Source organism: Archocentrus centrarchus, chromosome 19 (assembly GCF_007364275.1).
Source record: "Archocentrus centrarchus isolate MPI-CPG fArcCen1 chromosome 19, fArcCen1, whole genome shotgun sequence".
NCBI classification, from domain to species: domain Eukaryota; kingdom Metazoa; phylum Chordata; class Actinopteri; order Cichliformes; family Cichlidae; genus Archocentrus; species Archocentrus centrarchus.
The window spans coordinates 23,145,546-23,160,827 of record NC_044364.1 but is presented as its reverse complement, the minus strand read 5'-3'; the positions used below and the strand labels follow the sequence as shown (position 1 = coordinate 23,160,827).

The window sequence follows — 15,282 nt, the reverse complement described above, 5'->3', positions numbered from 1 at the left end:
AGTCTAAGTGGTCTCAATAGGTTTACTGAGAATCAGAGCAGAAACCAGACATGTTAAACTGACCTATGAAATTATCTTTTTTTTTAATTCATTTTAAATTGATTAGTTTGTTTTATTATAATTATTCTTGGTGAAAGTGTGGAAACAAACATACACCTATGAAACAAAACCAATTAATAATAGTATAGTAATATATTGGTAACACTATCAAGACATGCTAGCAATAAAATGATATCTGTGCATTGGAATTTTTATATACTGACTTTTAAACATAATCATAAGCTAATGTTGATTGATGTTTTAACATATTAGGATACTATTATGATAATACTGGAATTCATTAAGGGCATACTTAGCTGTCCACGTGAATGTGAGAAGTTATTCACTTTGCACCCAAGACTCATTCCTTCTGTCTATCCCCTATGCACAAGGAAAGGCACTGAACTGTGGCAGCTGCTACATTTTCATCATACGCCATGTTTGATGACAATAAAAGCTTTACATTCTATTCTATTCTAATATGGAAAAAGTGCTGTGGAGATTTTGACTGAATGGCACTTATCTGTTTTTCCACTGAGTATCTGCAGCCTATAGCAGACACACATAAACATGCAGTTAAAGACACACCCTGAGCTCTGCTGTGTACAGTATCTAGAAGCTTTCATCCTATCTGATAAGTTCAATAATAAGTTAGATCCAATTGTGCAGTTGTTCCTGTAAGTTACTGTGAAGAAGAGACACAAAACACACACACACACACACACAGTGATATGCTAATTTAAATCCTGTGTTCCCACCTTTCTTTAGTATAACTCCAGCTGTTTCCCATGTTTGTGTGAGCAGCGTGACATCTCTCTGGCTTTTCTGCTAGATACAGACCTACAGCTCTCTCATCTGTCCTTTGTGTCTTTTTCTTCTCTCTTCCTTTTCCTGTTTGTTTTATCATTTCACTTCTGGATGTCCTTTGTTTGTTGCTTAATTTTTCAACCCCACCTCCTGGCCACTGCAGGGTTTTGGGTTTGTAACATTTGAAACGAGTGCAGATGCTGACCATGCACGGGAGAAACTAAATGGTACAATCGTAGAGGGACGAAAAATAGAGGTGCTTTCCTCTTCCTGTCTCCCTTTACTTCTTGTCCCCTTCTTCTTTTATTCCCTTTCTCCTCCCCCTGACTTTCTTTCCTTTCTCTGCTTGCCTAATATTTCCAGACATACTCCCCACTTTCCTCACTTACTTCATCCCTTTCCTCTCTTCTTCCATCATTTCTTCCACCTCTCTCCCTGCCTGCTGCACCTTGAACGCTGCATGCCGAACCCTGATCCGTAAGTGTGCGTGTGTGAGAAAGACACCAATTCAGCAGCGTGGTGGTGTGTTACAGTGTTTTTTGATATGTGTATTCTACTCTTTTCTCATGTATACTTGTGCCTGTGGCATGTGCATGAGTTTTTTGTTTTTTGTTTGTTTTTGTTTTGTTTTTGTTTTTTGTGTTTGTCTTTTATTAATTCTGAATTAGAAATTTTGTTTGACAGCTGGACACCTTCCAAATGGTGGTCAGTTTTGTGTATTTAACACTAAATTATAAATCAAGTTTTTTGGTTTTGTTTTTTTAACTTCAAAATTATCCACCTGGAAAACCAGTAAATTTACATCCAGCAACCTTGTCTCTTGTACTGTTAACTGATATTTGGATGGTTGATGCAGGGTGTACTCTGCTTAGGGCAAATTCAACTTGTTATGGTCTTAGATACAAATGGGCACAAGTAAAAATGAACAATAGATGACATTCAAGCTTTAATCTTTAATCTAATCAAGCTTTAAGCTTTAATCTGTTTTCGTCTTGTTACCCTGTCCATAAGGGTTTTTATGAAATAGAAGACAAATAACGTGCAAAACTGAAAGACAGCGCCATGGCTGTCTAAAAAAAAACAACAACAAAAACAGAAAAACTGATTCAGACAGCCAGAGTTTTACACTTAGAAATAATAGGAACCAACTTGTAAGGTGAGTGTTGAGCAGTCTAAGCAATACTTTATTGTTCATCGTAGTGGAATTAATGGCAGTGGCATCAAGGTTCAGCAGTGTGGATAACAGAGCAACAAGAATACTACCACTATTCTTCATTTTGAAACACAAATACCTCTAAAAAAAATATAGCTCAGACATTTTTAAGTGTTCACACTGAAATCAGTATTTATTTTACAAACTTCATAATGCATTTCTTGCCGTTATTTATTTTTTTCTTTATCTGATATTGGATGTTACAGTAGATTCCTTTGATTAGATTCAGTGCATGTACCCTCACTTGCTGAAATGACAAAATACCAGCAGTGCATGGAGAGTGGTTATATTAGCAATTAATCAGAGTATGCACGTTTTTTGCTCCTTTTTGTGTGCTTACTTTTGCGTATCTTCTCTTACACTACCTTCTGTTTGTCTGCTCGCAGGTCAATAATGCCACAGCCAGAGTAATGACCAACAAAAAGATGGCAAACCCATACACAAATGGTAAGGCTTCCATTAAGTTTTTTTTTTTTAACCACTTTAACCAGTCATGAGTTTCCTGTGTTTCCTCCACTTTCTGTTTTTAAATAAGAGATCTTATATGGCCGTTTAAGAAAAGAAATAAATAATTAGCATACACTTTTATAGACTGGGCTTGAATGGAAAGATAGAAATAGGCAGCAGATTCTGCCTTCATGCACAAAAAGGATTCACATTTGATTAATGAAAACAATATTTGTCAAGAGGCATTCGATTTTGTATAAAATATAGCAACAGCATAAACACGTATAGATGTTAAAAAAATGAAAAGGGCAGCAAAGCAAAAGGGCCATCAGAGTTGAGAAGAGGGATTTAAAGTAGATGGAGGAGAAGGAGAATGTGGTACACAATGTGATGTTGTGATAGACGTCAGAGTGAATGCATAAAGGAATAGAGCCAATAAAAAGAGCCAGGAGTCATTCGTAAAGAGGGAGAGAAGGGCTTTTAAAGATAATACGAAGGCAAGCATTGGCCATCCTGTTTGTGAGTGCAGAGCCAGAGAGAATGAGCCCTGAGGAATTTTCCATTCGTCACTGTCATCAAGATCCCAGCACAAACACACAGAAACCTTCACACACAAACACATCTCATAGCTCCCCTCCCAGTTTCTTGCCTTCTCCTAGTTCTGATCATTCTGTTGTATTGCTTTTGGTTCCAAACACAAATATTACAACTGAATGAATTAGAACAGAAAAAGAAACACAGTAGTGCACAGCAACTGACATTTTTTTTATAACTGCACCACTTTATAAGTGAGGTGCTGCAAGGCACCTTTGTTTCCCAAGGAAAATAGGGTCGCCCGCTATTTGTAAAGTTTATAGTTCAATCCCTGGTCTTCCAGTCCATGCCAAAGTGTTTTTGGCTAAGTTGTGATAAATAATGCGTAGTGCGCGTTGGACATCCCTCTGAAGGTTGCCTGGATGTCTTTGTGAGGCTTTTTAGAAATAGGAAGTTTATGTACTTTTTCCCCCTGTTATCAATCAGAACATGAAAGAAAAGGAAACATACTCGATCAAGAAAAGAGTAATGACAAAGAGAAAAATGTACCTCATAGGGCAACTCAAACAGATAAGTAATCTCACTATGCAACATCATCCATGCATCCATATTCTGTCACTTATTTGGGTTTGTGTCACAGGGGAAGCAGTTTAAGAACAGAAGCCCAGGCCTCCCTCTCCCCAGCCACTTCCTTCAGCCTATCAGGGGGAACACTGAGGCATTCCAAAGTCAGCTGAGCAATAAACTTAAGCACAGATAAACTTAAGCACAAAAAATAAGGAAATTTGTGTTTGGCTGATTTAGTTGTTGTGACAATGCTTCATGGCAAAATCTCAAACCATTGGAACACCTGTTTGTTTCCCCTTAAGTGTTCCCAGATTTGTAAGGAAATTTCTGCATTGAGCAGCAGAGTTGAGTATGTGGATTGCGCCCAAGAACTTGCCAGATTTTCTCTGCCAATACCAAACAACTTATTCTGCTTGTTTGGTGTTGTGCACCTTTTGTCCTGTCTCCTTCCCTTCACTCCCAACCAGTCACAGCAGATGGCTGCCCCTCCCTGAACCTGGAGGTTTCTTCCTGTTAAAAAGGACTTTTTCATTCCCACTATCACCAAGTGCTTGCTCATAGGGGTCTTGTGATTTTTGGGTTTTTCTTTGTATCATTGTGGGGTCTTTACCTTACAATATAAAGTGCCTTGAGGTGGCCGTTTGATTTGGCACTATATAAATAAAATTGAATTCAACTGAAGTTTATTGGATTGGTTGATTGCTGATTGCCATTCCACAGCAGTGTGTGACCAAGCTGGTGACCAGCATGAGGAGGAGGTGCCAGGCTTTTGTGGCTGTGTATGATTCTTCCGCATGCTGCTGAGGCCCCTGTTTGTTACATGAATAAATTGTTAAATTGCCAATATGTCTTGTTTTTCAGACTTCAATCATCCAGTCCAATAAATGACACCAAGCACGAGTCAATAGCAGAATGGGCTGTTTGGCATTGGTCGAGAAGATTTGGCAAGTTTTTCATGGGCGCGGCCCAAATACTCAACTCTGCTGCTCAACCCACAAATGCATTTTCCTTGAAAATATGCACCATTTCAGGGGAAATAAACAAGCCTTCCAACAGTGTAAGATTTATTGCAAAGAAGTGTTGTTACAACAAATAAAGAATCAATCAAACACAGACCTACCCGGAGTTAGGACATGCCGTGAACACCTCACTTAGGAGGCGCCCAGGAGGCATCCTAGTCCATACCTGTCAAGTCTCCCGTTTTGGCTGGGAAATTCCCATATTTTACCCCTCTGTCCCGCCGTCATTCAGTATTTTTATTTTCCCGTATTTTCAGTTTTCAATTTTAATTTTCTTTTTAAAGCATTCCTGTGCCATTCCAAATGGAATTGTAACTAGGTTATCACTAGGTTAGTCCCGACAGCCGGAACAACTTCGTAAAAACAACTTGACCTCAGTTGGGCTCAGTGTTGCCAACTTAGCGTTTTTTTTTCTCATAAAGCAGCTAGCGACGGCAAAAGCGACAGCTGTCACCATGTTTTGTGTACATAAAGCCTTCTTACTGTGTCCCTTCATATTTTTTGGCATCGCCCAGACCTCACTTTGTCTCCACCCTCCAACCCCCGAACCTCACTTAAACACCTGCCCACCCGCTCCCTCCGCTCCCATCCCCGGTCCTCGCTTCAGCCTTTATCAACCTTTGAGACAGGCGACAGCGAGTTTTCTTACACAAGTTGGCCCAGATAAAGGAGGAGGGTTAAATATAGCTAGCAGTCTCACCCCACAGTGTTTTCATTAAATTTGGTATTCTAACATTAAAAAATATGGGGCAAAATTGATATATGTAATGTGGGTCTAGGCAAAGCATTAAAGTTATTAAGTTATTTCATAAAGTTTATTTGTAGTTCTAAGCTTATTTATGGTGGGTTTTTTTCTCACTTTTTGTTTCTCCAAAGATGTTTTTCCTCTCTCCTGCAGCCTCGATTGCAACTACGGTACATCCAAATGAACAATTATGCAAATTAGGCAATGACGTCAATATAGTGACCTCTATTTTCAGCAGCAGAAAATTTCCCATATTTTTAAATGCAAAACTTGACAGGTATGTCTTAGTCAGATGCCCAAACCACTCAACTGACACCTTCCCATGTGGAGGAGTAGTAGTTCTACTGTGAGTCCCTCTTGTACAACTGAACTCCTCATATATCTCAAAGGGAAAGCCCACACACTCTTAGGAGAAAAATAATTTCGTCCACTTGTATCTGCCATCTCATACCCAGAGCTTGTGGGCATAGGTAAGGATAGGAGTGTAGCTCAACTAGTAAACTGACAGGTTTGCTTTTATGCTCAGCTCTCACTTCACTACAACAGGCTGGTACAGCATGCTACAGGTCTGGCATCAATCCATCTGTTAACCTCCCACTCCACTCTCTCCTCACTTGTGAAAAGGACCAAAAAAAGAGTTAAACTCCTCCTCTTGGGGCATCAAGTCATCCCTGACCTGGAGTGGGCATTCCACTCTTTTCTGGCTGAGAACCTTGACCTCAGACTTAGAGCTGCTGATTCTCATTCCCAGTGTTTCACACTTGGCTGCAAGCTGAAGGCCACCACCTGATGAAGCCAATAGAACCACATCATCTGCAAAAAAGCAGAGTAGAGATTCTGCAGCCACCAAAGTGGAAACCTCCTGCTACTTGTCACAACTAGAAGTTCTGTCCATAAAATTTATGAACAGAATCGGGGACAGCGGGCAGTCCGGGTGGGGTCGAATACCCTACCTGGACCAAGCTCTCGCTGTCCTTGTAGAGAAACCAAATGGCTGACACCCCATACTCCCGAAAGTGTGTATTTTAGCTCACAACCTTGTTAAACTAACCTAAATCTAACTGAGTAGTTCTGTTGCTGAAACCTTCCCAAACTATAACTGAAAAATATTGAAAAAACAAACTAAAACTGACTTCTGTGAGCATTTCTGTTTCAACTGTTTCCATCCAAAAACTTCTCCATTTTTCTTTTGCAAAGCTCAGAGATCACAACAAGCTGATTGGTCAGTTTCACTAATGCTCCTGGAATAACATTAATTATCATGTTAATTACTTATAATTAATTATGATGTTGAAACACCAGCACTGATAAATATACTGTAAGGCTGCATTTATGCATGGACAGGTCAGCAGTCCACCACATGGTAACTAAAACTCTGGGGTTTTTTTTGTTTTTGGTTTTTTTTTTCATTTTTGGCCACATTGGCTTTTTCTATCAAGTGAAGAGAGACGGAGGTGCCCGGGTGGCTCAGTGGCGAAGCTGGCGACCATTTGCCGTGCTGCAGTGCGGGTGGCACAGGTTTGAGTTTGCTCTGTATCTCTCCCCCATTTCCTGTCTCTCTCCACCACAAATAAAGCCGCTGTGGCCAAAAAATAAAAAAAATATAAAAAAGTGAAGACAGACAGGAAATGGGGGGAAAATGCAGGGGAAGACACGGGCAGATCAGCGACAGGCCAGGACTCGAACCTGCACCGCCCGCACTGCAATACGGCATATGCATGTAGTTGCCTGCTCCACCACTGAGCCACCCGGGTGCCCAACTAGAACCCTGCTATAGTTTGATCAGTTTAAGTCCAACATTCAGAGTCTGTTACTGGAATACTTTGGTTCTCAGCACCTACATTCAATGTGAGCATTTCTCCAACAAAACCTTCTGGACTACCTTAAATGTATACCTGCAGCTCTCTGGATGTTCAGTGCTGAAAGTCGAGAGCAGATCAAACATCGCACAAAATCTGTGTGACTCTCAGACAAATGCACCCACAGCAACTTCAGCTGAGCTAGGGACTGACACCAGCAGCTCCAACAGGTCCTCCATTATTGTTCTGTTCCAGTTGTTCTCTTAAACTGATGAGCTAGACGTCTGGTTGTAGCTAAATAGCTGGTTCAACTTGAATTTATAGCACCCGTCAAAAGTTTGGACACACCGATGCATTCATTGGAATGTGTTCACTCATGATGTATATCCCAGGACTGTAAAAGTGCAATATGACTTGTTGATTCAACTGAGTTATAACAAGTTGGGCCAACAATAGGTACTGTAGGAAATAGTTGATTCAACTTGAATTTAGGTGTTCATTTATTATCTATCTTGAAAGATTTTAAGACTACTTACTTGTCTCAACTAATTAGTTATAAAAAGGTAGGTGAACAATGGAAAAATGTACAAATTCACTGTTAATCAAGTTGACATTTTTACAGTGTAGCTCAGGCTCTTTCCCCACCAGAGAGGTGACATTCCATGCCCCAAGATCTTGTTTCAGTAGCTAGGGATCGGGCCACCAGGTCCCCCACCCTCAACCACTGCCCGAACTACACAGCACCAGATCCATGTGGCACCTTCTGCAGGTGGTGGGTTGTGCCTGACTGGGCCCCATGGGCTAAGGCCTGGCCACCAGGTGCTCTACCTTGAGCGTTCTTGCCAGGCATGGCACCAGGGCAGGGCCCTAGTAACCCTATCACAGGCAGCATAAACTTGTTGTGTTCTTCATAACAAGACCCCTTCACCATGAAAAGATGGAGGAGACATACAACAGAGGAGACAGAATTAAATGTAGATGAACATATGTGGTTTACAAAAAACAGGCCATCTCATTTTTGACATTCCGAATTTGGAATAGGAAAATAACATCACTATTTCAGCCATCCTGTGTAGCGCTCTTTGAGTCAGTAGTCACAGAAATGCCAGTCAAGAAAATAACAGCAGATGGTGCCCCTGTCCCAGTTGTTTTCAATTTTTTTAATGTCAAATATTTAGCAGTCAGTAGAGATGAAAAATGAAAGTATGTAGTCATTACAATAGGACTAAATGGATTTATAAAGTAAATCCATTTGGTCCATAAATCATATGGTGATATGATTATAATAAGAAAGTCTCTTATGTGCTAATGATTTGAAACTGGTAAGTAAAGTGGTTTATTTATTATTGCTTGAAGTCACATACGTTTTTCAGCTATGTTTTTGTATATTATGTTATTATGAAAGTTGAAATTTCTATTAGTAGTTCCTGGGGTTATCAGTAATAATGCTTAATAATGCACTTGCACTAGAAAAAGATGAGTGATTCTGAAGGGAAGGTTTGTTTTATAACCCCAAAGAAGCATAGCTTCATGCAGCAATACTTACTCTTATCCTGTGTGTGGTTTTTTTTGCGTGTGTGTTTTGTCTCCTGTGTAGGCTGGAAGCTGAATCCAGTGGTTGGAGCAGTATATGGTCCTGAATTTTATGCAGGTAAAAAACAAATTACTATTACAGGTAAAAATAAATAAATAAAAGGTACATGTACCATCAGCCATCCTTGTTTATCTTTATATACTTCCTTCTGTTGTTTATAGTCTAGATGTGTATGCCTATACGTGTATGCCTAGCTGCATTCATTTAGTGTCTATATGGGGGCGTGTGTATTGTGGTGTGGGGTGTACTGGAGCAGTGAGAATGGATGGATGGAAAATACAGAAAATGAATGAAATGCCTTTTGAAGTGCTAGAAGAGAGATTGTGTGTTTGTGCATTTGGTAAAAATCTGAGATTGTCAACTCTGCATAACTGCATCCTTTTTTCTCATGAGTCTAAAATCTGTTCATTCACAGCTACATAACTGCCCTGACAGAGAAAGGTCTCTCACCTCTTTTATTTTGCCTTCCCTCTTTTTCTTCTTTTTTGCCTTTGTCCCTTTAACCCTCTATCACTCCACCCACCAAACCAAAAACTTTGGTAATAATAATACATTTTATTTGTAAGTGCCTTTCAAACACCCAAGGACACTTTACAGAAAAAAAGTCAATACATTTATCTCTAATCTTTTGCATAAACAAAAAACAAGCAAGATACAGAACTCTGGGATAAATGAGTAGATTTATTAGCTTAAATGCTTGAATTTAGAGTTCACATAAAATGTTTAGGTATAGTTAATGGCAAGAGGAAGTTGTGGGTTTCTCAGGTTCAATGAATAAAAAGTCAAACTTCGGTAAGTCTAAATCAGGGTCAATTAAGTTAGACTAATTCAAAGTAATTCCAGTTATTTCAGATTACCTACCATCAAAATGAACTTGAAGCTGAAGTTTAGATTGTTTGCTCACTGCTGAAATCACAAGCTGGCTTGGTTCAGAACCACCTCCATTATTGACTTCCAAAACATCACAAAATCACCAAGAAGATGTTTTCTTAGTTCTTCCTGGTCTTACAATTAAAACAGTCTCATTGTTCAACTCTATTATTGTTGATGATCTCCAGTTCGTTGAAATTATGTTGGAATTCAAATTTGTCAGTTACATGGCTTTCTAGTAGAGGGAGAAATTCAGATAATAAAATTATTAAAAATATAATTCTGGATTTCTTAATTGTCATCTATAATAATCCAGTTGTATCCACACAGATACTGAGAACATTTAAATTAATACATAATATTCATAATTCTGTTTTTAAAAAATCCTATAATTACTAATAATGACTTTAAAAAAATTAAGATGTAATATACATGACATAGGATGGTAAATTTGGAAGGTCATCTTGATGATAATAAACTGTCACAAACTGCAAGGAACAATCCTGCAACTCTAGCTGCAAGTGGACAGTTACATACATATTGTGTTAAAAGTTGTGCAGATGGTACCTGCAGACAGGTATTAAAGGAAAAACGTATTTTTGACCCATGCAATGAGGTTACCGTGGTTTGGGTCAATTTAGATGAAAGAGTCTCTGCAAATTAATACAAAGTTGTTATGAGTAGCAACTTTTATCTCCTACCATGAATCTTGCCACTTATGCTGGCCTAACACCTATCAAGAGACTTTACGGTGATTTTTCTTTTAATGTATCAGTCACATTGCTCTGGAAGAGTTTCGGACACTTTTGTGCAAAATGCTGCTGAATTTCACTGATATTGGAAGGCATCTATTAACGCCTAGCTCTCTTAGGATCCTGCCATAGGATTTCAGTCGGGTTGAAGTCTGGACTTTGACTGGACCGTTAGAACTCCTTGATTGTTTTCTTTTTCAGCCATTCTGTTGTACATTTGCTGAGGTGCTTGGGATCATCATCCTGTCGCATGACCCAGTTTCAGCCAAGCTTTAGGTGGTGAACAGATGTCTTCACTTTTGACTCTAGAATACGTAGGTATACAAGGGAGTTCATGGTCAACTCAGTGACTGCAAGATGCCCAGGTCCTGCAGTTACAAATCTCTGCTTCTCTACTGACAGTAAAGTTTGTCCTGTGACAAACTTTACAGAGTCTGATCTCCGGGTCAGTTTGCTTGGAGATCCACTCCTGAGAAGATTGGCAGCTGTATTGAATATTTTCCACTTATGAATAACCATTCTCACTGTGGAATGTGGACTTCAAATAGGATTTGCTTTACTTTGTATTTAGTAAGAGTTCAGCAATAAAGCTGCTTTATGTTTACACCTCATCCTCTGAGTTCTGCATTTTTGGGTCCATTTCCTGCCTGCCGCACAGCACAACCTTGACAGTATAGCATCAAGTCGGTTAAAGTTCTGGGATATTGATCTTGTCAGTTAAGTAGTCAGTTGAGTCAGATGCTTTGCTGTGTCTCCCAGCACAGTCTCAAGAGCATGGAAGAGATTCTAGAAGACAGGCAGTTACTCTAGGAGAGCTGGACGGGGCTGCAGAAGGTCCTTTACCCATGAGCAGCACTGGTATCTGCTCCTTTGTGCAAGGCGGAACAGGATGAGCACTGCCAGAGCCCTACAACATGACCTCCAGCAGGCCACTAGTGTGAATGTCTCTGACCAAACAACCAGAAACAAACTTCATGAGGCCTGAGGGCCTGACTAGTGGGCCCTGTGCTCGCTTCCCAGCACTGTGGAGCCCGACTAGCATATGCCATAGAATACCAGAATTGGCAGGTCCACCACTGGTGCCCTGTACATTTTATAGATGAGAGCAGGTTCACCTTGAACACATATGACAGATGTGAAAGGGCCCAAAGAAGTGGTGGAGAACATTATGCTGCCTGTATGATTTGGCATGACCGGTTTAGTGGTGGGTCAGTGATGATCTAGGCCTGGGGGAGGCATATCCATGAATGGACGCACAGTCCTCTACAGGCCAGGCTTGTTTTGGCTCATGCATGTTAGGAGAGACGACATCCATCACACTTTGGGTGAAGTAGCTGTCATTTCTAGAAATCTGGCCAAATTTATTAAACCACCCCAAAATGTGACTATCCAGGGTTGAGACCAGGAAACAGAGTTGCAGTCTTACATGTATCTCTGCAGCTTCTTTCCTCCTGTCATCCCCGCAGAGACTGTGTTGCTCTTAGACCATCAAAAAACAAACCAAAAACAGAAGTTTTTCCTTCCCACTGTCACCATGTGCTTGCTCATAGAGGTCATCTGATTGCTGGGTTTTCTCTGTATTATCATATGGTCTTTACCTTACAATATAAAGCACCTTGAGGTGACTGTTTGTAGTGATTTGTTGCATATAAATACATTTGAATTGAAATTTACATTAATATGTAATATTTTAAGGACAAAAGAAGAAGAGGCAGGCCAGAAAAACTAGCTACATCTAATGAACAGTATCTGAAAGTCATGTCCTTAAGAAAACAATGGGGAAAAAATCCAGCAAAGACCTGACACAAGACCCTCTTCGGCTGATTCATCTACTGTTCACCAATGGTCTCAGTAGAAGGGTTGCTGTCAAAAAGCCATTTTTAAGGAAGGGAAACAGGGACAATAGGCTAATGTATGCCAAGTCACACAAGAATTAGACTGAAAGTCAGGGTGGTTATGCAGTGATGAATCAAATTTTTGGTTCAAATTGTTGTCAATATACAGTATATTGAGGAGGTCAAGAGAGAAAGGTACAACAGTGAGTGTCTGCAGCAACTGTAAAACACAGTGGAGGCTCTTTAGCAGGGGTAGCATTTCAGTCAGTGGTTTTGGAGATCTTGTCAAAATTGATGGAATTATGAATCCAGAAAAGTACCATCTGATTTAGATCCACAGCACAATACCATCTAGACTGATTGGCTGCGTCACAGTGATCTCAAAGACACTGCTAGTGCAGTAAAAACGTACTGGGACACATACAAAAATGCTTCATCTTACCTAAAGCTACTCATAGTGGTCATCACATAGCCGGATACAAAGACATTGTTATGAATCATTCCGATTTGTTATCCCAGAAACAGTAATGTACATAGGCCCCTTTAATGAATTCATCCTTCTTTCCTTTTAGAATAAATTTAACCTTTTCTAACTTTGAATAGTACGCGTCATCCCTCAGCCATCTGGCATGGGAGGGGGACTTTCCAGTGTAAGACAACTGGGTAGCAGGCAAGAGAGAGCAATATTTTTTTGACCAAGTAGCATTTTCAGTTTTCACATTAGATATTGCAATCAGAGGATCAGCTTTTGTGGAATGCTTTCTCCAAGTCCACAATCAGTGGACAAGGACCATGGTGCAGTTCTATACTGTCATCATTGAGTCCATCCTTACCTCCTCCATCACTGTGTGGTACGCTGGAGCCACCACTAGGGACAAACAGAGACTACAGCGCGTTGTGCACTCTGCTGAGAAGGTGATTGGCTGTAACCTCCCATCTCTCCAGGACCTGTACACCTCCAGGACACTGGGGCGTGCAAGTCGGATCACAGCCGACCACTCTCACCCTGGGCACAGACTTTTTGACCCTCTCCCCTCAGGCAGGAGGCTACGGTCCATACGGACCAGAACCTCCCGCCATAAGAACAGTTTCTTCCCCTCTGCTGTTGGACTCATGAACAATTACCCTAAGACTGTTACCACCACCCTCCACAAACGCTGATGACCCTATGTCTATGCACCTGTCTGATTGCACTGATGTACATATTAGTGGAATATAGTTTACATTCTTTTATCTTTTAATTAGTCTCTGCACTGTATATTTTGTAAGCTCTAATATCTCTGTATATTTGCAATTTGTATACTTGTATATTGTCTTATAGTTTTTATACTTATTTTTTTTTTTTTTTTTTTTTTTTTTTTTTTTTTTTTTTTCTGTAAGCACGAAGTACCGCAGCAATTTCCTAATGCTGTGAACCTGTTCACCCATATGGCAATAAAAACCTTCTGATTCTGATTCTGATTCTGATTCTGAGTTGGTATGTGAAAAGCCTCACTGTGTGATTTAAACATGGAACACCAGAATAGACTGAGGTCAGGGCATGACCATCTGGATTAAAGTATATGGAGCAGATTTACACTTGTTGCATAGAGCGTCCAAATTAGAGTGTTTTTTTTTTTTTCCTAATTTTTGCTTTAGTATAATGGCGGTAATGCATAATCTTAAGATTAAGAAGAGGAAATGTCATTTGAGCTTAAAATCTGAGCTTTCTGTGTCACAACAGTGACTCTTTGCGTAATGCTAACCACAAAACCTGGTCGGGAGCAGGTTATGTTTAGAGTTTCTTTTGAAATTGTCTATAAACACCACATTTTCAATTATTCTTTTATTTATAGCATGTTTTAAGTGTAATATGGATTCTCTGCTGGGAGAATATATATGTGACTTCTTACATTGTACCTTACTAAAACCACAGAATGAAGCCCAGCTGTAAAGTTCCAGAGTGCAAATTGTGCATCTCATTGTCACTAAAATTTGCACGTTTTCAGTTGGTGATGCAGAAAATAAGCACCTTAAGGTGACTGTAATGTCTGTAATTGCTGCAGGTAGCACTTATAGGATTGTTTTGTGCAGAAGAAGAGTAACATGATGTGCAAAATGCCTTTTTTTAATAAGTGCACACAGAGCGTGAAGCAAAAAGCCTGGCTTAATAGAAAAAGTTGATAACCGACAATAGGACAATGATCCCAGGCAGTGGCGGCTCCTGAAATATTTTTCTGCAGGTGCTAAGGGGGGCTAAGCATTTTACTGAGGGTGTTATTAAGGATCATTAGTTCTTTCAGTTCTCAACACACACAGACACAGACACAGGCTATTTTCTTGGGGGTGCTACAGGGGTGCTATGACTTTTCCATGGGGAGCTATAGCACCCCCTAGCGCCCCCCCCCCCCGGCACCGCCACTGATCCCAGGCACAGCAGAAGATCTAAAACAAAATATCTGAAAGAGAAAAGAATGAAGATGTTGCAGTGGCCCAGTCAGAGTCCAGAGCTCAACCTAATTGATTGAAATACAGCGGCAGGGACTTAAGAAAAATGTGCAAACCTAAATATGCACCAGGGTTATAATAGTTTTGGATTTTACATTATAGTTTAGTTTTAGTTAGTTTTTACTTTTTTTTCTCTAATTCAGTTAGTTTTAATTAGTTTTCAGAGTGGTTTTGCTCGTTTTTATTAGTTTTTATTTTTGGTTTCATGCTTAGTTTTAGTTAGTTTTAGTTAGTTTCAGTATTAGTTTTAGTATTTTCATACCTGATCAGGTGCAAGATTCAAGGCGCAAAAGTGACTATTGTGTAATGAAAACTTGACAAAAGATACAGTTTAAAGAAATATAGTCAACAACCAACTGTTCACAAGACATGCTAAATTTGTGTAATATTAAGGACACACATGAACATCAACAGGGAGAAACAAAGAAAAACATGAACTCCCAAACTCAATAAATCTACAATAAACTCCACAATAAAGTTCAGCATCAGTGCAGCAGATTAATAACGCCTACATGTGGTGTTTGACAAAAACAAACTCTTTGAAGGAGTCAAAGCTCAAATCCAGCTGCATCCT

General features: G+C 39.8%; 1 protein-coding gene across 1 annotated transcript in view; it reads left to right on the top strand.

The window, feature by feature from the left end:
• The window catches only part of rbfox3a (RNA binding fox-1 homolog 3a), a 172,331-nt gene that overhangs the window by 126,406 nt on the left and 30,643 nt on the right, over window positions 1-15,282 (top strand). The window contains exons 5-7 of the mRNA XM_030755383.1: window positions 1,010-1,102; window positions 2,446-2,506; window positions 8,768-8,821. Coding sequence (XP_030611243.1) covers window positions 1,010-1,102; window positions 2,446-2,506; window positions 8,768-8,821 — 208 coding nt within the window. The remainder of the gene's footprint in view (window positions 1-1,009; window positions 1,103-2,445; window positions 2,507-8,767; window positions 8,822-15,282) is intronic.